The 22,625-nt window shown below is 34.8% G+C and overlaps 3 protein-coding genes and 1 pseudogene across 4 annotated transcripts; 1 reads left to right on the forward strand and 3 right to left on the reverse strand.

Moving 5' to 3' along the window:
• Positions 1 to 2,346, reverse strand: part of LOC132164786 (protein DETOXIFICATION 14-like) — a 3,995-nt pseudogene extending 1,649 nt beyond the window's left edge.
• Positions 2,347 to 3,222: 876 nt separating this feature from the next.
• On the reverse strand, positions 3,223 to 7,150 carry LOC132189597 (protein DETOXIFICATION 12-like). The gene is made up of 7 exons (XM_059604347.1): positions 6,814 to 7,150; positions 5,042 to 5,586; positions 4,855 to 4,941; positions 4,665 to 4,721; positions 4,306 to 4,544; positions 3,931 to 4,136; positions 3,223 to 3,716 (listed from the first exon to the last, which is right to left on the reverse strand). Exons 1-7 carry the CDS (start codon positions 7,084 to 7,086, stop codon positions 3,633 to 3,635), a joined length of 1,491 nt encoding a protein of 496 aa, XP_059460330.1. The 5' UTR covers positions 7,087 to 7,150; the 3' UTR covers positions 3,223 to 3,632.
• A 5,752-nt stretch (positions 7,151 to 12,902) lies between these two features.
• Positions 12,903 to 16,452, forward strand: LOC132167179 (protein DETOXIFICATION 16-like). 2 transcript variants are annotated; one of them, XM_059578085.1, is made up of 8 exons: positions 12,903 to 13,216; positions 14,057 to 14,601; positions 14,686 to 14,790; positions 14,921 to 14,977; positions 15,137 to 15,375; positions 15,477 to 15,595; positions 15,678 to 15,764; positions 16,251 to 16,452. In XM_059578085.1, the coding sequence occupies exons 1-8, from the start codon at positions 12,908 to 12,910 to the stop codon at positions 16,305 to 16,307; spliced, it is 1,518 nt and encodes a 505-aa protein (XP_059434068.1). In that variant the 5' UTR covers positions 12,903 to 12,907; the 3' UTR covers positions 16,308 to 16,452. The 2 variants fall into 2 exon arrangements, with proteins under 2 accessions (XP_059434068.1, XP_059434069.1); XM_059578086.1 differs by having other exon boundaries at positions 14,704 to 14,790.
• A 715-nt stretch (positions 16,453 to 17,167) lies between these two features.
• On the reverse strand, positions 17,168 to 20,457 carry LOC132166882 (non-functional NADPH-dependent codeinone reductase 2-like). The gene is made up of 4 exons (XM_059577732.1): positions 20,133 to 20,457; positions 18,579 to 18,822; positions 18,272 to 18,451; positions 17,168 to 17,504 (listed from the first exon to the last, which is right to left on the reverse strand). Exons 1-4 carry the CDS (start codon positions 20,450 to 20,452, stop codon positions 17,280 to 17,282), a joined length of 969 nt encoding a protein of 322 aa, XP_059433715.1. The 5' UTR covers positions 20,453 to 20,457; the 3' UTR covers positions 17,168 to 17,279.
• Positions 20,458 to 22,625: the final 2,168 nt, after the last annotated feature.

Genomic DNA, 22,625 nt, shown 5'->3' on the forward strand with positions numbered 1-22,625 from the left:
TACAAATTTTTTTAAGATTAAAATACGACTGCAAAAAAGGATATAAGATAAGGGGTAAGTGAAGTTTAAGAAGAAAAAAAAAAGTTCTTCTATATTATAAAAGAGAAGGAGAAATAATTACCAAATCATTACAGCAGAAGGGATAGCAAAACGGAAGAACTCTCCAATTCCTTGGAACATCTCCATAGAAATGGGGGCCCTGGTTTTTGCACAGGCACTATTGTACTTCATGTATAATCCGAGCAAAATGACATTCAACCAATAAGACATGCCAATAGCCAAAGCTCCTCCAAGATGTTTTAGTGTAGACTTGAACACTAAAACCCAGCAGAAAGGTATATGGAAACAGAGGGTGACACAAGAGCTTACAAGCATGGGGGTGATTAAACTCTGCGTCTGGAAATATCGGACCAGAGATTGAAGAGTTGCGTAGGCAAAGAGTGCAGGAATGAGGCACACTATGAATTTACCTGCTTCATGTGAAATTACAGGGTCTTGGCCCATGAAAACGAGCAGCTTTCCCATGCAGATCCACAGAAGAGACAGTGGGAGACAGACCAATAATAGACAGAAAATACAAGTGTATGTTTGATTTCCTAGTTTTTGATATTGCTTAGCTCCATAAGCTTGCCCACATATGGTTTCCAGTGCGCTTGACATTCCAAACTGTTTGGCATGTGAAAGTCATTGATCAGTTTGTTATCAATATGGATTACCCAATATTCTTTCCTTATTGTATGCATCTTTTTGGAATATGATTTGATTTAACATGGTATATTGGAGTATACACATGTGATCAGTGTAAACAGATTGAGAGGGTGTTTGTTAAATACCCTCCTACCCCCAAATTCTATTTATCTCTTTTTTAAAAAAAAAAAAATCAATATCAAAACATTCTCATTTTTTATATCGTATTATTTGTTTTTTATATCACATCGTTTACTTTTTACTACTATTCAAATAAAAAAATCACTACAAAACAAAACTTTTTCCACTTTTCAATACTATTTTTTTACTTTTCTATACTAATTATTACACTCATTTTTTTTTCTCACCAAACATTACTTGGGATGGCATGTTGTTTAACAAACAACCCCGGAGTCTCATATTGAAAATACCTTACAAATGTGAGTGGTAAATATAATATAGTTAGGTACAAACTCATAGGCTTAAATTTTTGGGTTCGATGGTGTCTCAACAATCAAATGCTATATTATGATCTTAGTAAAAACTTTCGAACGGTGTTAATCTCCTTAACAAGTGGTATCAAAGTCAATAGTGGTATGCAATATAGTGGAGGGACGTAGGCATGGACAGGGTTCCCTAGAATAAGGGGTAAAGGTTCATTGCACAAGAGCAAACGAGTCCCTAGAATAGAAAAAAATGTGCAAGGTGCAGGAATCAATGATGATCTCTAGAGTAAGGAACAAAGGTTCATGGCACAAGTCCCTGGAGTAGGATTAAAAGCTTATGTTTAAAGAGAAGTGTAAAAATGTGGTGATAGTTCATCCGTGAGTAGGAGATTGTTGAATATATAAATGTGAGTATAAAAAGATTGGGTCTTACATTGAAAACGTTGCAAGTGTGAATGATTAATATAGTATAATTATGTCAAAATGAGTGGTATCCAAATAATATACTATATTGAGTGGTACACTTTTTACTACAATCTCCTTTGCAAGTTAACGAGGCAATCAATAATTAGTAAAATAATTATGAGTGTATGGTTAAAAAATTAAAAAACCGTCACATTAATTGTAAAAGACCGATGTAAAATGTATTTGAATCTCTAGCAATTTGCTATCCGAATTGATGGGATTTCTCCATCCAAATAAAACCCCAAACCTACCCATTTCTGGATTTCACGCCCACCTTTGTACTGTTTGCTATTCCCCAAAAGGGTATAAACATGGCAGAGAAAAAGACATGGAGAATGAGATAAAAAGAAAAAAAAAAAAAAAAAAAAAAAAAAGGAAATATGGAAAAGAAAAAGCACTTACAACAGGGCTGAAGCCGGAGACAGAAGCAAGGGAGATGGCAATAGCAGTGCTAGAGAGAGAGTGCTCCCCAAGATGACCAACCATCATAATGGAAATAATCTGCAGAAAGTATTGTGATAAATTCACAACCACCATCGGTCCAGCCAAGTAACCCGCCCTTTTGGCCTCTTGAGCAAAAGCAGCCCATGTTAGGCTTAAACAGCCCTCTGCCTTCTCTCGTCTCTCTTTCAGTAGCAAGCTCTTGCCCATGTTTTCTCTGTTGCTCTCCCTCACAGCCACCGCAGTCACAGTCACAGTCACAGCCACAGCTTCAAAGTGGGGAAACAATGAAGAGGAAGAGACGTGAAAAAGAATGAAGAGGAAGAGACGTGTAAAAGAGTTCTGGGCCTTTTTTGGCATTTCCTACGTGAGATGTATGTGACTGTACATGTTTGTTTGTTTCATTGCTGTATATATATTTTTTTTCTAGAGATTTAGTTTTTTATTACTATTATTGAAAATTTTGAAACCCCCACGTCTTTTTCGGCTATGACCCTGTTTGGGAAGTTAAGAGAATGAGACAGATTCTCCTAGGAAAATGACCTTTTCTTTTTCAATATATATATAGAAATATTAATTTTATGTATTTTTTTGGATTTATTGGCACTTAGTGAATTATTAATGTGCTAGATCCAAGTGAAGTGACATTTTAGTCGTGGCCACCAACCAACAAGATGATTATAAAAATACCTTGGAGAGTTACAATTTTGAAGATATACTTACATCCCATCACGAATGTTCTCTTGGTTGATTGATTGAATGACGTAAACGTAAGAAAGAAGCAACTTTCTTCCAAGATTGATTGAATGCTGTTAATGTTATTTTCTTCTTCATTCGGAGGAAAAAAAAAATGGACCTTTTCTTTGATCACCAAAAAAACAAAAAGAAAACAATTTTGTATGCCCACTATAATACAAGCCTATATATCAAGGGGTCGTAATTGAGCGGCCTAAATTTAAAGAATCGCAAGCCCTACAATGCTATAGAATTGCTAGGGATCTTAATCCAAGTCTGTAGATTCATCGGTTGACAATTTTTTCAATTGCAAAAAAATTATCATATTCTTGATCTCTCTCCTTGCAGACTCACCAAAACCATTTTCTGGTTATTTTGGTGAGACAATGATTTGATTCATTAACTTCAGCAACAACTGGAAACTCAAAGCCAAACTTCAAATCTTTTTGAAAGAAGTCTCAAATGTGCAGTCAATTACATGAGGACTAATCTATTAGCATTTGCTTCACAAATTGGCAACAAAGTTGATTTCATTGACCATCTTAAGCATGAATTTGAGTTCAAAAATTTCTTGAACATGGAGGCACATAACTAAAACAACAGAGATGAACACAAGATAAATATAGAAACAGATTAGTTGTTGAGCTCATTGGAAGAAGAACATGGACATAAGAACTTTTCCCTTGCCCAGTGCAGGTTTTGTACCCCTGGGCTTCTCTGTCTGCTTGCTTTGAAGAAAGGCTGGTTGTCTTCACCATGAAGTCCCCAAAGGATAAAAGAGACAAAGATGGGGGAAAAGCTTGGGAAGCTCATCCATACAAGCAATGTTTCTCCTTACAACTCTAATAGAAAGAGAATTTAGCTCAACAAAGTTCTCTGCTCACTATCATTATTATCTTTTGGAAGTTTCCCCTCAAATATCCTCTCCCTTGCCTTGCTAGCCTGCAATATCAAGAAACCCAATAGAAACAACCCAATATTAAAGCATTTAACCATCTAAGATGTTATAGTTGTGATTGATTATTATAATGATTGTCAAATAATCCCAACTTTTCTTCTCTTTTAACCCAAACATCTTGGCAACCAAGCAGAGCAAATGGAAATCTTGGGCTAGACTAAGATCAAAAGCATCAAGAGATAAGAGTGCAGGAGAGACCTGTTTTTCCCAGTTTGTGCAACTTGTTATAATACAGAGCAGTATTGTCTGAACAGAAGCACCAATTTGTATTCCAATCCAAAGCCCCCTTCCTCTTAACTGTGTCCTGAAACCCAAGGCTGCAGCAACTGGAATCCCACAAAGATAGAAAGCCCCAAGGTTGACATAGGCCCCTATATGCTGCCACCCACATCCTCTAGCAATACCTGAGATAACGCACACTAGATAGTGTTAAAATAATGATTAAATAATTAAATTTATCTCTTTCTATAAACTTAAGTTTTTAGAATAACTGGTGATTTAACAGATAGAACCGTGCAGAAGCTTATATTCTTAATAGACATCAATCATTGACAAAAATGAGAGATTTTCAACCTGAGAGCACCCCTTGTATACTGTCCAGTATAATTGACAGAGAAACCAGAGGAGCCATGGTTGTGACATAGTCCACAACTTCCTTCTCATTGCTAAAAGTGTAACCAAATACACGGCGGCTGGCAAGAATGCTTGAGCTTACTATACTTGTCTCTGCCACTGCAAGAAACAACACAGCAAAGACAGCTATACGAGCACCCTGAGGGTTCCCTGCTCCTAACTCATTTGAAACTCTAGTACTAAACCAAAAAGGAGAAAAAAAAAAAAAAAATCTTAGAGACATGCAATTTTAAGTACAATAGACACAACTAATATGCATATATAAATTTATTTTTCTATATATTTTTGGTTCATCAAACCTTGCTGCTGCACCAAGTCCATATGGTATTGCATAGAGTGTTGAGATGGTTGAGAGACTGTCCAGAGAAGTTGACAATAAGGGTCATCAGATTCTTTTGAGGAATGTATATTCTTAGTGCAGAAAGATCAGAAAGAAAATTTTGGAAGATCAAAAGTTTCCTTTATCTGAAATATTTCAAGAAAACTTACCATACAGAAAGAACTGAAGTTTCAAGCTCTGGATTTGGTAATAGCCCAGAAAACAATATAAGAAGCTCAAAAGACCACCACGCAAGGCTGCAAAATCAAAATGAATAGACACATCAAAGAAGAATAACATAATAAAGCAGAACATACAAACCCTTTCCTTACAACTGGGTAAAATGTAGACAATTACCAAGTCATTACAGCAGAAGGGATAGCAAACCGAAAAAACTCCCTAATTCCTTGGAAAATCTCCATAGAAATTGGCGCGCGAGTTTTCGCGCAGGCAGAAGAGTACTTCATGTATAATCCTAGGCAAATCACATTTAACCAATATGAAATACTAATAGCTAATGCTGCTCCATGGTTTCCCAGTCCAGATTTGAATACTAAAACCCAACATAGAGGTATGTGAAGACAAAGAGTGGCACAAGAGCTTATCAGCATTGGCAGGATCAGACTTTGTGTCTGGAAGTATCTAACAAGTGGTTGAAGAGTGGCATATGCAAAGAGTGCAGGAACAAGCCAAATGGTGAATTTACCAGCTTCACGTGAAATTATAGGGTCTTGGCCTATCAAAACTAGTAACTTTCCCATGTATATCCATATCAAAGACACAGGAATACAGACTAAGATGAGAGAAAATATAGCAGTGTAAGCTTGAACTCCAAGCTTTCGATATTGTTGAGCTCCATAAGCTTGCCCACATAGAGTTTCCAGCGCACTTGCCATTCCCAACTGTTCGAGACATACAAAATACCAAAATTCAATTTCAGTTCTTCTTTAGAACATTTGACTCACAATCATGCAATCTATTTCTTTTTAGATGCATGACTTCACCCATATCTTCTAAAACTCTGATTTAATGCAACCAAGATATGTCAGTAACAATTGATGGTCACACTGTTATTGTTAATTTCATCCTTACCCCCATGTAAATGTCATTGAAAAGCTAATCATTCAAAATTTGACCACCACCCATATATCGCATATTACTTCCTAGGAGTTGATGAGAAGTACTTTCAATGACAAATTTACAAACCTTTATCTCTTCTTCAAAAGAATATTAAGAAAAAGCAGGCCTTTGAATGTACAAACATGGAAAGGCATTAACTTCAGAGGCTGTGGACCTGTGGTAACAAAAATTATAGCTTTTGTGGGGACAATGATAGCTGACCAAGGAAGCAAATCATCACCAGATGTCGGAGTTAAATTACCACTTATCTCAAAAACTTCAGCTAATAAGAAATAGAACTACTAATGTCTCCTTGTGAAGCTACTCTGATATCAAAATCAATCATATTGACACCTGCATAAGGAGTACGAGCCACAAATGGACCATTTTCCTATAGTAATTGCTCGAGAAATGTGTAAGGAGCACATTATAATTATAAAATCTGGTAAGCTTGTTGGTGCCTTCACTTCATGTTTAAGGTTTTCATGTGTTTTTAATTATGGAGCACTCTGTGGTGCCTTATAATAACTCCTACTTTTGTAAACAGTTTTCTTGTTAGACAATTGAAATATATATTAGGATAAGGTTTTGTCTCGGTTTGAGTGAAATGGAGAGAAATCATATCATTTCACAGATTTAATAGTATATATGTTTGTTGTCGCATGATGAATATATTGTCGGACGTCATTTAAAAGTTTACAGTTACATACAACAAAACAAAATTGTTAACCCAACTTATTAACTAATTCCATATGCCCCAAATAAACTCCACCGCCAATTCTAAATTGCCAGAACATTTTTGTTCATTCCTCTAGATTACCAGTATTTACCACAGTAATTTGATGAAGTTTGCTCAAAGACAGATTGGTGATCATCCAAGAAGAAAATAGTAGTGTTATTGTAAAAACAGGTTACAAACATGTTATGAAACTGAGACAACTGTAAAAGGCTACAAAAACGGTATATAAAAAAAAAAAAAGTGGATCATATATATGACGACCAAGACTTACAAGAAAACTGAAGCCGGTGACCCCAGAAAGAGAGATGGCAATAGCAGTGCTAGAGAGAGCAAGTTCACCGAGATGACCCACCATCATGATTGAAATGACCTGCAACATGTACTGTGATAGAATCACTGTTACCATCGGACCTGCCAAGACGCCTAACCTCTTCAGCTCCACCGTAAAAACACCCCATGTTAGAGATATTGGAGTTTCTGCCTTTTTATCTTCTCTTCCTTTTGGCAACAAAGTTTCTTCCATGTCTTTCTTTGTGTCTGTCATGGAAGCTCTAGTACTCTTAGCCGCCTCACTCGCTGAAATTTGGAATTTCAGAGAGAAAGGAGAAGAGCTTAATTTGGTCTTTTGCCATTTTATGAGGTATATATATATATATATATATATATATATATATATATATATATATGTCCAGATATTATAATTTATTTTAACTTAAAAAACAGAAAACAAAGTCGATAACAATTTTTTTTATTTTTTTTTATTTTTTAAGAAAATGAAATCAAATGAGAGATGATCGGCCACCCCAAACAAAAGCCCTGAGAGTGGCCATGGTCGAAGATCAAGTGTCGTATGTAATGCAGAAGTATACATCAAAGGCATGCAACTGATCCAAAGTCTACACCTATTTCAACTCTAACACAGAAATTAGATGTAATAAGGATTCAGATAGTCAATTGAATAAGGTTTCTTATGTTATATCCTTAAGCCCCCGAATATCAGTAAAGAAGAAATATCATATACTCTTTTAGTCACAACCCACCCTTCACCGAGAAGCTTTGGGTGCCGACCACAGACTATTTCAAGAAATTTTGTCAGAATATTATTCAATTTCAATTACAAAATTTGGTTGTTCATGTGTTGTTAGAAAGAATAAGAATAGTAAGATCCAATTCTTACAATATCTTAATATAGTTAATACCCATTTATAATTATAGTAATACCCGTTCGTTACTATTCCTAGTCATGATATATAGTCCATTATTTGTTTTGTTCGATCTTATTTCCTTGTTGAAGTTGATTTTTTTTTCTCTTTTTTCTTTTTCTTTAGTTGAGTAAATTCCATTGAGGCCCTACAACAACATATTATCATGTATATGACCCACTCCATAGTACTTGAGGAGCAAGTTTAGTGTTAAAAAAAGTCTCTTTCATCTCCCAGAAAGTCCAAAAAAAACTTTATAATATAATTACAAGCGATAAGATAAACTAATATGTGGCAGAAAAGCAATAAATAAAATAATCTATAAACAACCGCACAATTATTTGTGTTCATGCACGTAAATTTCAAAAGTGATCAGGACCTACATCTCACTTTGTTTTTTTTTTTTTTTTTTTCAAAACACACATTTCAAAGTCATTGCATGTTTTAACACGAGTCTTTTTTCTTTTTTCTTTTTTATTTTTTATTTATATGTTTGGTGAGCAATATAAAAGCTCATCAATCTTTCCCTTTCCCCACTTTGAATTAAAAAAAAAAAAAAAAAAAAAAAAAAAACTCATCAATCTTTAAGCAGTTATATTTTAAGCGTACGTGTACAAACCAACACAAATTGGGTTCATGATTTACTGAAAGAAAACAAAAATTGATTCTCCATGCACAAGCTCCCACATTGGGAGGTTGTACAATTAGCGCTAATTAATTAAGGTAATACTATGGAGCCTTCACGTGCTTTCATTTGGCAGGTTTCTTAGAAACGAAAATTGTTAAAATTGGCCGAACCACTTCCATGTTCCCTTAGTGATCTGCCAAAGAAGATCCCGGAACCTTTGGCGGGTATAAGTCCAAAAACGTCTAGTCTAGTTGCCTTAGGGTTCATACTTCACGTACCACAATGAAGCGTTCGACTTTAATATTATGCTCTATGTTGTGAGTGTTGTGTCTCACATTGAGAAAATATAAAAGAAAATGTACTTAATATACTTGAGTGGACCTTAACCCATTAGCTTAGGCTTTTAGACTGGAGTTGTGTTCCTGGGACGAGTGTCTAGATGCGTCGGGTTTAGAGTTGTGTCTCCCAGCCACAACTAGGGTTTTAGAATTGTGTCTGCTTCCGCAACTCTTAATGCAAGACACTCTTGGAAATGTAAAAATACTCACAAGCAAGGGGGAGTAGGGTCAATGTGAATAGATTTACAAATGAATGGGAGATTGTTGTGAGTGCACTTGTGAGTATTGTGTCCCACATGGAGAACTTAATATACCTAAGTGAACCTTAGCCTATTAGCTTATGTTTTTGGGATAGAGTTGTGTTCAATTATGTATATTAATATACTATTAGTAAAAACTTTATGACCACTTTATCTTCCAACACTCTCCAACCTTAAGAAGTGCGTGGAAAGAGAGCATGAAAAGAGGGAGGGCGGCGGTGGTTGGGAGGCCAATGAGTTATTTGTAACAAAATTTGTTATGCAGACATATTACAAAGAGTTATTTGTTACAACCTCAATCAACAAAAACCAATTTAACAAATTTTTTTTTTTTCCTTTTTACAAGTGATATATATGGTAAAAGGAAATATAGAAACACACTTGGCCATTCAACTTGAACTAATTAAGCCGAATTGGTCCTACTCCTAGCAAAGGTGAGGACAAAGCTAGCAGATTAATTTATACTGGTTTTGGGTACAATGAGGATCAGCGCTCGAAGCATATGGTTGACAATAATTATGACAGGAAACATGCATCGTTGAAGCAAAGGAATCAAGTGAAAGTGAGAGCTATGGTTGTCGGTGTTCCTATGGGGAAGATTGAAAGGCTGAGGTCCTTCAGAATTAAAATTCAGTTTTTTTTATTTTTGTTTTTTATACCGTTGAATGAAAATCGCCGAAACAGTACTAATTTTAGAAAAGATTTTCAGAGAGAAAAATGATTTTAGCTCAAAATATTTCTTCGAAGTTTAGCTTGTACAGAAAGGGCGGCAACGATCGATGGCGACGGCAAACGGTAAATTTTGGCAGCATTTAAAACATAAAGTGTGAAAGCGAGTGTGTGCAAGAAGGAAAACTTAAACTCAAAAAATGGTTTTAAAGAAAAAAAAAATACATTTTGCGCAGCTTAAAGAAAGTCTTTTTTAGTTAACCGAAAATGTTTTCGATTTGACAAAGATTTTCGGTTGTACTAAACACTGAAAAGACCTTTTTTGAGTTTTTCAGAAAAGATTTTACGTTAAAACAAACGAACCTAAATGAAATTTGAACTAAATTTATTGACTTTTAGTTCATTTATAGTTTACATATTCGATTTAATTTATTTAAAAAATAAAATAATTTGAAAAAATGGAAGTTCTAATCTTGACAACTCTGTGAAATCAGAGATTGTTGAAGTCTCCATCTTCGTATTTTATTTTCTTATTTTTTATGTATTTCCCATCTTTCTTCTTTAAAAAAAACAAAAACAAAAACAAACAAAAAATGATAGGATGTTAACATTCACCTGCCCTTTTGGTTGTTTGTGTGTAGACTATAGAGAACCCATCAGCGTGGGGTGGATATTCATTGATTGCAAACCAACCAAACAGAAGAGTATTTACGTATACAAGACTCCTAACAAAAGCACGCAGGCAGCAGGCCCCTTCAAGATACAATAACAAACGAATAGAATTTTCTTCTAAATTGGGTTGGAGGAATTTTCTTTAATCTAGCTTATAAAAGTAACATGTCTTAATTCCTCGGCGAGCTCTCTCTATATAAATATTTTCTTTTTCTTTGGTAAGGTTGAAGGAAACTAAATAAGGAAATGAAGGGGACAAGAAAACCCACTTGCTAAAGCGTGGATTCCATGAGTTACAATGATTGAGTTGTCTCACAATGGAATTCAAATTTCCTCTGGCATGTAATACGGACAACTTATTGTACTCGATCCCCTGCCGCTAGACGGTTGTATAAACTTACATGTGACTGTTTCTATATGAGGTACTTTACATATGAATGTTTGTATTAGTATGTAAGGTTAATTAAAAGTAGGAGCAATATTGGGGAATATTTGAATTTTTTTAAAAAAAAAAAAATAACCGAATGCAGTTGCATATACAAGTACAAAAAGCAGGGTAGAAAATCACACAAGACATTTATATCTTAAGCGTACGTGTACAGACCAACACAAATTGGATTCATGATTTACTGGAAAAAAAAAAAAATGGACTCCCCAACGCCAAAACCTAAACGAAAAAAATAGTATAGAGATGGAAATGAAAACAAACAGTAGTCAATAGAATAAAAAAGGATCCGAGAGTTTTGCAAGTAGTATAATTTAGTTTTTAGGTCGACTGTCTGTCAGTGTGCATGGTTCACTGAGTGTTCTGAAATAGTGTTTTATTAAGGTGACAGTTTTGGCTTATCAAATCTTTGTTGACATCCTATTTTGAGCCTCCCAAAAGTTTTTTTTTTTTTTCTGAAAAAAAAAAAAAGAGTTTCCTTTGTTTTGACGTAAAGTATTTTTTATTAGAAAAAATTTTCAGAGAAATCATTTTTTAGGAAAATAATTTTAAATGAAAACATTTTTTGGAGTTTGTTTCGTACAGAAAATTAGGGGCGCAAATGACTAGCGAAATCCGGTGACGGATTTCAGTGGCATTAAAGAATAAACTACGAAATAAAGTGCATGAGATCAAGAGAAAATCCAACTTAGAAAATGGTTTGCGAGAAGAAGAAATAAAAAAAAAAATTACACAACTTAAAAGAAATTTTTTTGGTCAACTGAAAATGTTTTCGATTTGACCAAGTTTTTTGGTTGTTCCAAACACTAAAAAAATAGAAAAGACATTTTTTTTTTCCAAAAAATGTTTTACGTCAAAAAAAAAAAAAAAAAAAAGAAACTTAAATGAAATTTGAACTAATGGTTATTTATAGTTTACATATTTGGTTTTCTTTAAAATAAAATAATTTGAAGTAATGGAAGCTCTAATCTTGACAACTCTGTGAAAGCATGCAGAGATTGTTGGGGTCTCCATCTTCGTATTTTATTTTCTTATTTTAATGTATTTCCCATCTTCATTTTTTTAAAAAAAAAAAACCCCAAAAATGATAGGATGTTAACAAACAATATTCACCTGCCTCTTTGGTTGTTTATGTGTGTAGACTCCCGAGAACAAAATAAGCGTGCGGGTGGATTATTCAATATTCATTACAAACCAACCACACAGAAGATGAGGATGAAGGATTTAACTTACATGCTGTTATTAAAATAATAGCATGTATGCTGTAGTTGAATCAACGGTTAAAATTGAATTTATTAAAATCTCTTTTCATTTTTTTTTCTCTATTAAATGTTTCTAAAAGTAAATCAACTTTAAAATTAAATCTTGACCGTTGATTTAACTATAGCATACATGCTATACATGCTCTTATTTTAAGCCGGATCCGAGAAAATGAGAACCGAGAAGCATTCATGTACATAACTCCAAGAAAAGTGTGCAGCCAGCAGCCAGCAGTCCCCTTAAAGAATCACAGCAGGTGGTCCTACACAACAACGAATCACTCTAATTGAGGATATATATATATATATATATTTTAGTCGTGGTCACCAGGCACCAACCGACAAGATGATTATAAAAATACCTTGGAGAGTTTACAATTTTCAAGATGAGTATATGCCACGTCACCGGCGTGCATGCTCCATAAATCATTACTCATATATATAATATGAGAAATGATAGGGACTCAACTTTTTTGCCCAACAAAAGTTCAACTTTTATCTTATTTATTTTTAAAAAATAAAATAAAATAAAAAATGGAAAAAATGTTTGAAGCAACCCTATCTATTTTTTATCTTTCTTTTATTTGGTATTTTAAAAAAAATGAAAATTGGTATTTTTTTTCATAATAATGTCATTTTTTTCAAGAAAATGTCATTATGAAGAAAAATACTATTTTTCATTTTTAAAAAAATACTAAATAAAAGAAAGGCAAAAAATAGATAGGGTTGCTTCAGACATTTTTTCCATTTTTCATTTTGTTTTTTTTAGAAAAAAAATAAAGGGTAAAAGTTGGACTTTTGTTGGGCAAAAAAGTTGGGCCTTTAGCATTTCTCATATAATATAAGGTGGTAAAATGACAAAGGATCCTTCGCCCCTTTCCTCCGTCTGCTAATGAAAGCGACTATGGAAGGAGGAGAAGGTTCAGGTCTTAAATCTCATCTGATCAGGACCCAAGAAAGAAGCCATGATCTGGAAGATGATCAACAAGAAGAAACATCAGGAAAAGATTGTTGCAGAGCAAATATTGTTGAAGAAACAAAACTGCAGCTACGGCTTGCGGGGCCTCTTATAACGGTTAGTTTGTTGCAGTACAGCTTACAAGTGATATCAGTCATGTTCAACGGTCATCTTGGAGAGCTGCCTCTTTCCGGTGCTTCCATGGGCTCTTCCTTTGCTTCTGTCACTGGTTTCGCTGTCCTGGTAATTCATGGAGAACTTACATAGGTTTTTTTTTTTTTTTTTTCTTAGCAAATACATCAAAGGGAAGGGAAACGGTATATTTATTTTTTTCGTCAAAAAAAATAAAATGGTACATTTAATTATTTAAATTATATTTTAAAAACTCAGTCTCACGCATGTGGGTTCAAACTATCACTTAATTAGTGAAATCAAACACATAAAATATTTAATTGAAATGAGTAAGTAAACGACAAAAACAAGGTTCGAGCTTAAAATATTTGCTTTTATATCAAATTAAATCATCACTTATCCTACAAATTTAAGTTGATAGAAAAAATATATATTTAAGGAAAAACTTTACTTACTCTCTCATGGTTCATCACTTTCGCACTCATGTCCTCAATCTCTAAAAAATTGCAATGTCAGATCATTATCTTTGAAAACTTTGCAATGCCACCCATACCGTTAGAATTTAGGATAAAATTGGACAGTATGTGGATGAAATGTCTCTTTGAAAACTTTGCAATGCCTTATAAAACTAATAAAAATATAAAACTACCCTTAATTAAAAAGTAAAAAATAAAAACAAAACAAAAAAAGAAACATAAAAATGGGTATTTTGACATCTTTTATTAGAATTTAACAGAAATCCTAACGAAAATAGTGACATTGTAAACTTTTAAAATATATATGATTACCCACATTGCAACTTTTTAAAAATTGAGGATATAATTACAAAAGTGATGAAACATCGAGATTAAATTATATTCTTTAACACATATTCATGGGGAATTTTGGTGCACCATTTTTATCTCCATTGCATTAGCTTCAATTTCCTCTGTTTCAAAAATGTATTTATAGCTAGGAATGGGAAGCGCACTGGAGACGCTATGCGGGCAAGCCTATGGAGCAAAACAGTACCACATGCTTGGAGTTCACACCCAGCGAGCAATGCTGACCCTCCTGACCCTGAGCTTTCCTCTATCACTAATCTGGTATTATACCACCACCATTCTCATAGCTCTAGGCCAAGACCATGAAATATCTACTGAAGCTGGAGTTTTTAATTGCTGGATGATCCCAAGCCTTTTTGCCTTTGCCCTCCTTCAATGCCTCAACAGATTTTTGCAGACCCAAAACAATGTTATTCCTATGCTGATAACCTCTGGAATCACAGCTCTGCTGCATCTTCTTGTTTGCTGGGTTCTTGTGTTCAGAATCGGGCTTGGGATAAAAGGATCTGCCTTGGCAATCACCATTTCCAATTGGGTTAATGTGGTTTTGTTGGGAATTTATGTGAAAGTTTCTCCAGCTTGCATGAAAACTTGGACTGGTTTTTCAAAAGAAGCCTTGCATGATATTCTCAGCTTTATAAAGCTCGCTGTTCCTTCAGCAATCATGATATGGTATGTTCAGTCTGAAAAAAAAAAAAAAAACGGAGTTTTCTATGATTGTTTCTGCAAAAGACATTTGAATTTTGAAGCTTTTAGCTTAATTTTGATTGACAGCTTCGAGTATTGGTCCTTTGAAATGGTTGTTCTCTTATCCGGTCTTCTCCCAAATCCAAAACTAGAGACATCGGTGTTATCAATAAGGTATCCCTTTTCATATTCATAATGTTTTTGAAAAGTCTAAGAATAGGGAGGCATATATCCTAGATTTACCTTAAAAACTTTTCGTCATCTTTTATGGCAAAGTAGATATCATTGTTCATGAATTCTGCAGCCTTAACACATGTTGGATGGTTTATACGATCTCTGTTGGACTCGGTGGTGCTATAAGGTTAGTGACTCGATATGTTTTAGAAAGATTAATACTATTTAGTACTGAAAATCCTGCCACATCATTCCAACCGTGTGACTGCCGTATAACAGTGTACTAAATAACATTACTTATTTGTATTCATGCAAACTCCTTGAAACTAAATGATTCTTCTTATAGTACAAGAGTGTCAAATGAATTGGGCGCTGGGTGCCCAAATGGTGCACGCTTGGCTCTTTCTGTCATGATCACAATTGCCATCTCAGGGGGTGCAGCTGTAGGGATTACTACAATTATGGTGCGCAATGTTTGGGGAAAGCTGTATAGCAACGAAGAAGAAGTGGTCAGATATGTTGCTAAAATGATGCCACTGCTTGCACTATCAGACTTCTTGGATGGATTCCAATGTGTACTTTCAGGTATTAACTTCTGTCACAAGTATGTAGGATTCTTAATTTGATTTTTCTTACTTGATTGATTCAAGTGCTTCATTGTAATCTCTGTTTGGCTATATGTCTAGGGGCTGCTAGAGGATGTGGGTGGCAAAATCTATGTGCATTTATAAATCTTGGCGCTTACTATGTTGTGGGAATACCTTCTGCTCTGCTCTTTGCTTTCACCTTTCATTTTGGTGGCACAGTGGGTTTCTCTCTCTCTCTCTCTCTCTCTCTCTCTCTCATATTGCTATTGCTATTCAATCTGAGAAAATGGTGTTAAGCAGGGGCTTTGGATGGGAATCATATGTGGACTTTCTGTTCAAGTTATGGCGCTTGTTATAGTAAACGTATGCACTGATTGGAATCATGAGGTAAGAAGATTTCAATCAACTTAGGCCCTTAATTAACTTGCATGGATATAATCTATAGGAATCAAGTAAGAAATAACCCAATATTTGCCTTAAAAGGGCACTTTAATTAATGGAAAAAAAAAATGGCATCATGTGGCGAGCGAACCATTTTTTTTTCCCTCTGGAATGCATCCGGAAACAAAAGATGGTCTTTAGCATTACGCATATACCACAAAGACAACTAAGGCAAGAGAATGCAATTCAAGCTTAGAAGGGTAAAACAAATTTCTCATAAGTTTATGGGGCAAAGCTTATACTGCAATATCATATTTGAATAATAAAGGCTCCTTCAAGAGAAGGTTTTTCCTTTATAAAGTTCATCGATCTGTCCTGGTTTTTGAGGCATAAGTGGTAATTATTTTCCCTACAAATATTGGATTTTTTTTTTTTTAATATTAAAAGTATGATTTTTGAAATAGCATGTTTTCTTTTTTTTTCTTTCTCCAGGCAATGAAAGCTGTGCGTGGTATTCAGAAAATCAAAATTATTAATGTGGAACAATAGATTTGGTTTTCCCAACAAACCATGAAAACAAATTGATGATAGATATAATTTTCTTTTCCAGGAAAGAAAAAATTATGCACTTCTGGTAGAAAATAAAAGTTTGATGTATATATGATAGCTCTCATTATAAGGTCGAAAACTGTCATTATTTAGTTTCCAATGATAAAAGTTTATTTAGTTCGAAAGTTTAAGTGTGGTCATACTCACACCAGATTGTATAATATATATACGAAGGTAATATAACTTTCAGTGGAGGTAACCGGTCAAGAGATACAACTCTTGGTGAAGAGTTGAGTTGAGACTTTATAAATAGAGTCCTATGAGAACACAAACACTATCCCTACAATCTATATTTTAAGTACCTAAGATTGTGTGTTCTTAAGGTCTCTTGTTCTCCACAGGATTTCCACCCTAACGGGAGAAATCCTTCCTGAGATTAATTATACAAATTCCAATATATTTCACTTCCTCCTTAACTTTTTGTAAATCAACAAAAATGGCATGTCAACCTAAAGTGAAACAAATTCCCAAAAAAAAAAAAAAAAAGAAGAGAGAGAGAGAAGAAGAAGAAGCTCGATACATTTTGACTCTTGAGGCTTAAGGTGACAAGTTTAAGTGATACATTTTTTCTTATGTTTAAATATTAATTAAATCATATTTATTTTGATATTAATTTTATATTTTATTTTAAAAAATCTCTCTTCTCGCTTTTGGAATGCAAAATTATTAATTAAGTTTTTATATTCGAAACTTTGAACCACAAATGGAGACAAACACTTTAATTTCCATGTTCTATTGACAATTTTATTTTAATCATCTTGAGAAAAATTCTTTTATTTTTTCTTTTCTGAACAAAAATATTAACAAATACTATAAAACATAAATACTTAAAACCATTTTTATTTTTATGTCACATCAAAATACTTTTACGAATAGAGATAAAAATGAAATAACGAGAAGAGGTATGAAATTCTAAACCTCTTCATCCCAGAACTCAAAACGGGACTTGAAAGGGGATTCATCAGAGATGAAAATATCTGCAAGACATCCTTTACGTTGTGGAATTTGGCTTATCTTCTCAGACTCCTCAGGGCTTAGGCTCCACTCAAATATGTCAAGGTTTTCTTCAATCCTTTGCTTGTTAAAGCTCTTCACAAGCACACTCACCCCTTGCTCATACACCCATCTTATACAGATCTTCACATTACAATCACAATTCAAAAAAATAAAAACAAATCACCATCTTGCTTAAAATAATAATATTAAACTTTCGTCCATTTTATTCATAAAAAAAAAGGGAAATGGAAAAATGAATCTTTGGTCTATTTTAATTATAAGTTCTGCCTTTGAAACATTTGGATTATGTTAACTGTTAAGCATGCTTGAAGGAATGCAAGGCCTAGGCTATTTCTACCCAAAGCATATATTAATATATTAGTCGAAAGCTTCTAGATTAGACTGACCCAAGATATGATTCGATTTAACCCATGTGAAACATAATTATCGTAATACCACGCGTGAATATATTTACTTGAATTACTTAAATTGTCTCTAAATTAAATTTTTTTAAAAAAAAAAAAAAGAAAGAAAGAAAAGGAAAGATGTGGCCGAACCACACCTCAAGGCCCTCAACCATGAGTGGTGACATTTGATGGGACGTGTGTGAATAGTAACATGTCTCCTTCTAGAAGGGAACGTGTTACTATTCAAACGTTCCCTTCTAAAAGAGGACGTGCCAATGAAAAAATTTTCTTGTAGGAACATTGTTTAAATGTTCCTAATTTTAATTCTAGTCACTATACTTAAGAACACTTGCAAAATGTCATTATTTGAGCATCCCTAATTAAATATGGATTTTTTTGGCCTTAAAATGTCCATAATTCTAAGGTTTTTTTGTAGTGAGGAGGCTAAGTATATTTTTTCAAAAAAAAAATAATAATAATAATAAAGAGATAATGTATAACCTGGGCAGAAGTTTTTCCTTTAGCAATAGCAATATCTTTGAGCACCTGAGAGTCCATTACCCAGTTGGTTCCCCACGATGTTCCTTTGGCTCCCAAGGGAGAGTAAGCAGTGATATGTATACCCTTCTTCTCACAAAACTCTCTCAGCTTCTTCTGTTGCCAAAGTGGGTTCATCTCCACCTTCCAAATCAAAGCACCACACACACACACACACACACACACATATATATATATATAATTTCAAACCATTTATGAAGATATATAAAAATTAAAAAAAAAAATTAATAAAAAAAAACTAATTAATTACTTGATTGACGGCTGGAGGGATCTTTGCCGTGGCAAGTAAGGTTTCGAGCTTTTTGCAAGAGAAATTGCTTACACCAATGAATTTGGCCAGGCCAAGATTTTGACACTCCTCCATAGCTTCCCACACAGACTTGTAATCCAAGGGAAGGAGATCCTCCTTCTTAATCGGCAGCTCAAATTCCCCTGGCTTCATGCTTATTGGCCAGTGAATCAGATAAAGATCAACGTACTCCGACTTCAGATTGCTGCACAAATCACATGTATATATAACATACAACAACATTCTTATGAGCATCCCTTTTGTTTCCAAGTAAAATATTTTTTGAAAACGTTTGCCCTGTTTTTGTTTAGTATGACTGAAAATTGTAGTACCAAAAACATTTTTGGTTGACTAAGTACATAAACCTTTTTTAATTTTTGTAAAAAAAAAAAAAAAAAAGTTTAAACCGTAAATCATTTTTTAAGTTTAAACTTTTTTTTTTTTTTTTTTGGCATGCATATGATATTCACTGGTAATTATATGCCGCCGATGGTTTTTTTTTTTTTTTTTTTTTTGAAAATGCCGCCGATGGTTGTTGGAATCCATTAGAGGTGGTCACGGGAGGTTGTTGTTTGGTGGTATTTGGCCTCTCTTAATTCCAAAAGCTAGCTTAAAAGGTAAGGTTTTTCCTCACACTTATAAAGTGACCACCATCCCTCATTCCACACCGATGCGGGATAACCCCAACAATCTTCTCCTCACACATTGGGCCCTGGGTCGGAGCAGCGACAAACCATTTTCGCAGTGGACTGTTGGCCGAGACTTGTTGGTTAAAACGTAGGCTCTAATACTAATGTTGGGTGGTATTGGGCATCTCTCAACCCCAAAACTAGCTTAAGAGATAAGGTTTTCCCTCACACTTATAAACTGACTATCAACCCTTTACACAATCGATGTGGGATAACTCCAACAGTTGCCGATGTTAAAGTAATGATTAAATTTACTTCTTCCTATTAGCTTAAGCTTTTGGGATATAAGTGGTAGTTTAACATAGTATCATAGCCAAATGTCATGGGATCGAACCTTGAGTTCGTCAAATTACTCTCAATTTAAATTAAATATTTTACCTCTCCCTATCAGCTTTACTTTTGGGATAAGTGTTACTTTAACAATCAGTTGGCTACTACCGGCCATCACCGTTGTCATTGATTATCCATTCAAACCAAACATCGGAAAATGTTTAAGTACTTGTTTGGGATTGCGTTTGAGAATCTTAAAAGTGTTTTTAACACTCAAAAAGCATGTTTGAAGAAAAAGTATTCGTTTGTAAAAAAATTAAAAGCGCTTTTAATAGTCCAAAAAGCTTAAAAATTGTCAAAACGCAATTTTAGCAAAAGCTTCAAGCTTTTGCCCAAAAACTCTTTTTGACTTAAAAGCTCTATTTCTCGAACGCAATCACAAACAGGATCTAAAGGTGAAATCATTTTCTTGCATCTCAGATCAGGTTGAATCTTAAAAAAATTAAAAAAATAATAATAATAATTAAAAAAAAAAAAAAAAAATTGGTTGTATTACTTGAGTGTTTGGCGTAGCGCAGGGAGGACAAGATGGCGGTGTGCGTTGCTGCACCAAAGCTTGGAAGTGATAAAGAGTTCGTCCCTGGATCTGATGAGCCCAAGGCGCAAAGCATCATCTATGGCTTCTCCGATAATCTGCTCCGACTGGTAAATAGCAGCCGAATCAAAGTGTCGGTGTCCCAGTTTCATTGCATGAAGAATAGATTCCTTCATGATTCCAGGGGAGGCGCCAAGGGGAAACTCGGCTGTGCCGAAGCCCACAAGTGGGATCGTCTTCCCGCTTGAGCCCACCGTGAGCTCTGGAATATTGCTGCCCATTTTGCCTGCCCCTTCAATTCCTCCGTGACAAATTTATATTTTATAGTACTACAGAGATATTATTTGGGGAAAAAAGGTGATGGGTGGTCCAGGTGGGGCAAAAAATGGTTAAAGCCACATCTACCACAAAGAGAAATGCTACAATGCATTCTCCCCACCATCTTCTCTCTTTAGTATCTTGATTTTTTCAATCAAAAAAAGAATAAAAAAAAAAAACTAAATTAAAGAGAGAAGATGATGGGGAGATGGGTGGTAGAATGCACCAAATCATTTCATGTAGCGAGCAAACCAATTTTTCTTCCTTCCAGGATGTATCCGAATGCATTCCAGAAGAAAAGATGGTCCTTAGCATTACACTTATACCACAAAGACAACTAAGGCAAGAGAATGCAATTCAAGCTTAAAAGGGTAAAACAAATTTCTCATAAGTTTATGGGGCAAAGCTTATACTGCAATATCATATTTGAATAATAAAGGCTCCTTCAAGAGAAAGGTTTTTCCTTTACAAAGTTCATCTGTCCTGGTTTTTGAGGCATAAGTGGTAATTATTTTCCCTACAAATATTGGATTTTTTTTAAAAAAATATTAAAAGTATGATTTTTGAAATAGCTTGTTTTCTTTCTTTCTTTCTTTCTTTCTACAGGCAATGAAAGCTGTGCGTGGTATTCAGAAAATCAAAATTATTAATGTGGAATGATAGATTTGGTTTTCCCAACAAACCATGAAAACAATTTTTTTTTTTTTCCCCCTAATAGAAAGAGGGAAAAAAGAGTGGAGGATCTTTCCCACTTCTGATCTACAAGAAAGAGATAATAGGAAATCCCGTGAGAATGCTTCCAAAAACAAGATGGAAAGCGGCACATTGAGCTAAAGCATGTGCACGAAAATTAACACATCTGGACACTTTCAAAGCATTCCAACTTTGAAAGGAAAAAAGAGCTAAACTAATACCATAAATACAATTAGCAAAAGACCAAGACAAAAAAAGAGCAGGGTTGTTTATGGCCAAAACAACAAGAAGAGCATCCCCTTCCAAAAAGAGTTGATCACACCCTGAAAAAACTGCCAAGCGTATCGCCAACAAAGCTGCAGAGGCTTCTCCTTGTAGCACATCAGTAGAGAGAAGTTTAAGAGTAGCAGAACCAACAATATCACATTTTTCATCACTAAGCACCGATGCCGCTACTGCAAAAGACCCCTTTACTGCTACATCAAAATTGCATTTAAAACAGCCCACAGCCGAAGGCACCCACAAAGAGGGAAGGGCAAGCTCACGCCAAGCTTCTATATGATGATTCAGACTTGTAGAAATCTGAAAAAATAGCTGCATTTGTAGAGGGCTAAAGGCCATCATGGATAAGCAAATTCCTAGACCTCCAAATAAGATCCAAAACAAGGGCTGCAAAGAGCTGGAACTTTCTAACCTCAGTCTTCGGAATGCCAAGAGAAATCATAGGAGAAAGGATTGCTAAAATCCAATTAGAGATGGGTTGAGAAGCATATGTAGTGAGATATAAACCAATCTGCCAAGGGGAAGAGCTCCATAAAACTCTAGCTAAGTCACAATTAAGGAAAATGTGGTATAAAGTTTCGAAAGTACCCTTACAAAAAGGACACGCCCAAGCAATCGGGTCTTCAGAAACAACAAAACGGCTTATCAAAGCCCTTGAAGGCAAAATATTCCAAGCAACCTTCCATAATAGGTGCTTTAACCTTGCTTGAATTTTGAGTCCCCAAAGAGACAACCAAGCATCTGAAGGAAGGGGAGGGGGCTTGCCACTAGTCGAGAGCAAGAGCTCATGCGCAAATTTAACAGAAAATTGTCCTGAAGGAAAGGAGATCCAAGTCCACTTATCAAAGGAAGGAATAAGAGGAAGATGAATGCTGAGAATCTTATTCACTGTAGAAGGATCAAAGAGGTCTTGCAAAAGGAGAGAATTCCAAACTCTTTCTCCTGGAATAATAAGATCGGCCACAATGAAAGGGGGAAGCACCAACAGATTTTCATTAGGAAATGGTCTGAAACTTGGCTGCAAAGGGATCCACGGAGAGGACCAAATATTCACATTCAATCCACAGGAAATAGAAATACAAGCACCCAGTGCCACCACCTTTCTATTTTTCATCAAACCTTTCCAAATCCAAGAGGAGTTGGGATTGGCCGAGGCATTTA

Source organism: Corylus avellana, chromosome ca1 (assembly GCF_901000735.1).
Source record: "Corylus avellana chromosome ca1, CavTom2PMs-1.0".
Lineage (NCBI taxonomy): Eukaryota > Viridiplantae > Streptophyta > Magnoliopsida > Fagales > Betulaceae > Corylus > Corylus avellana.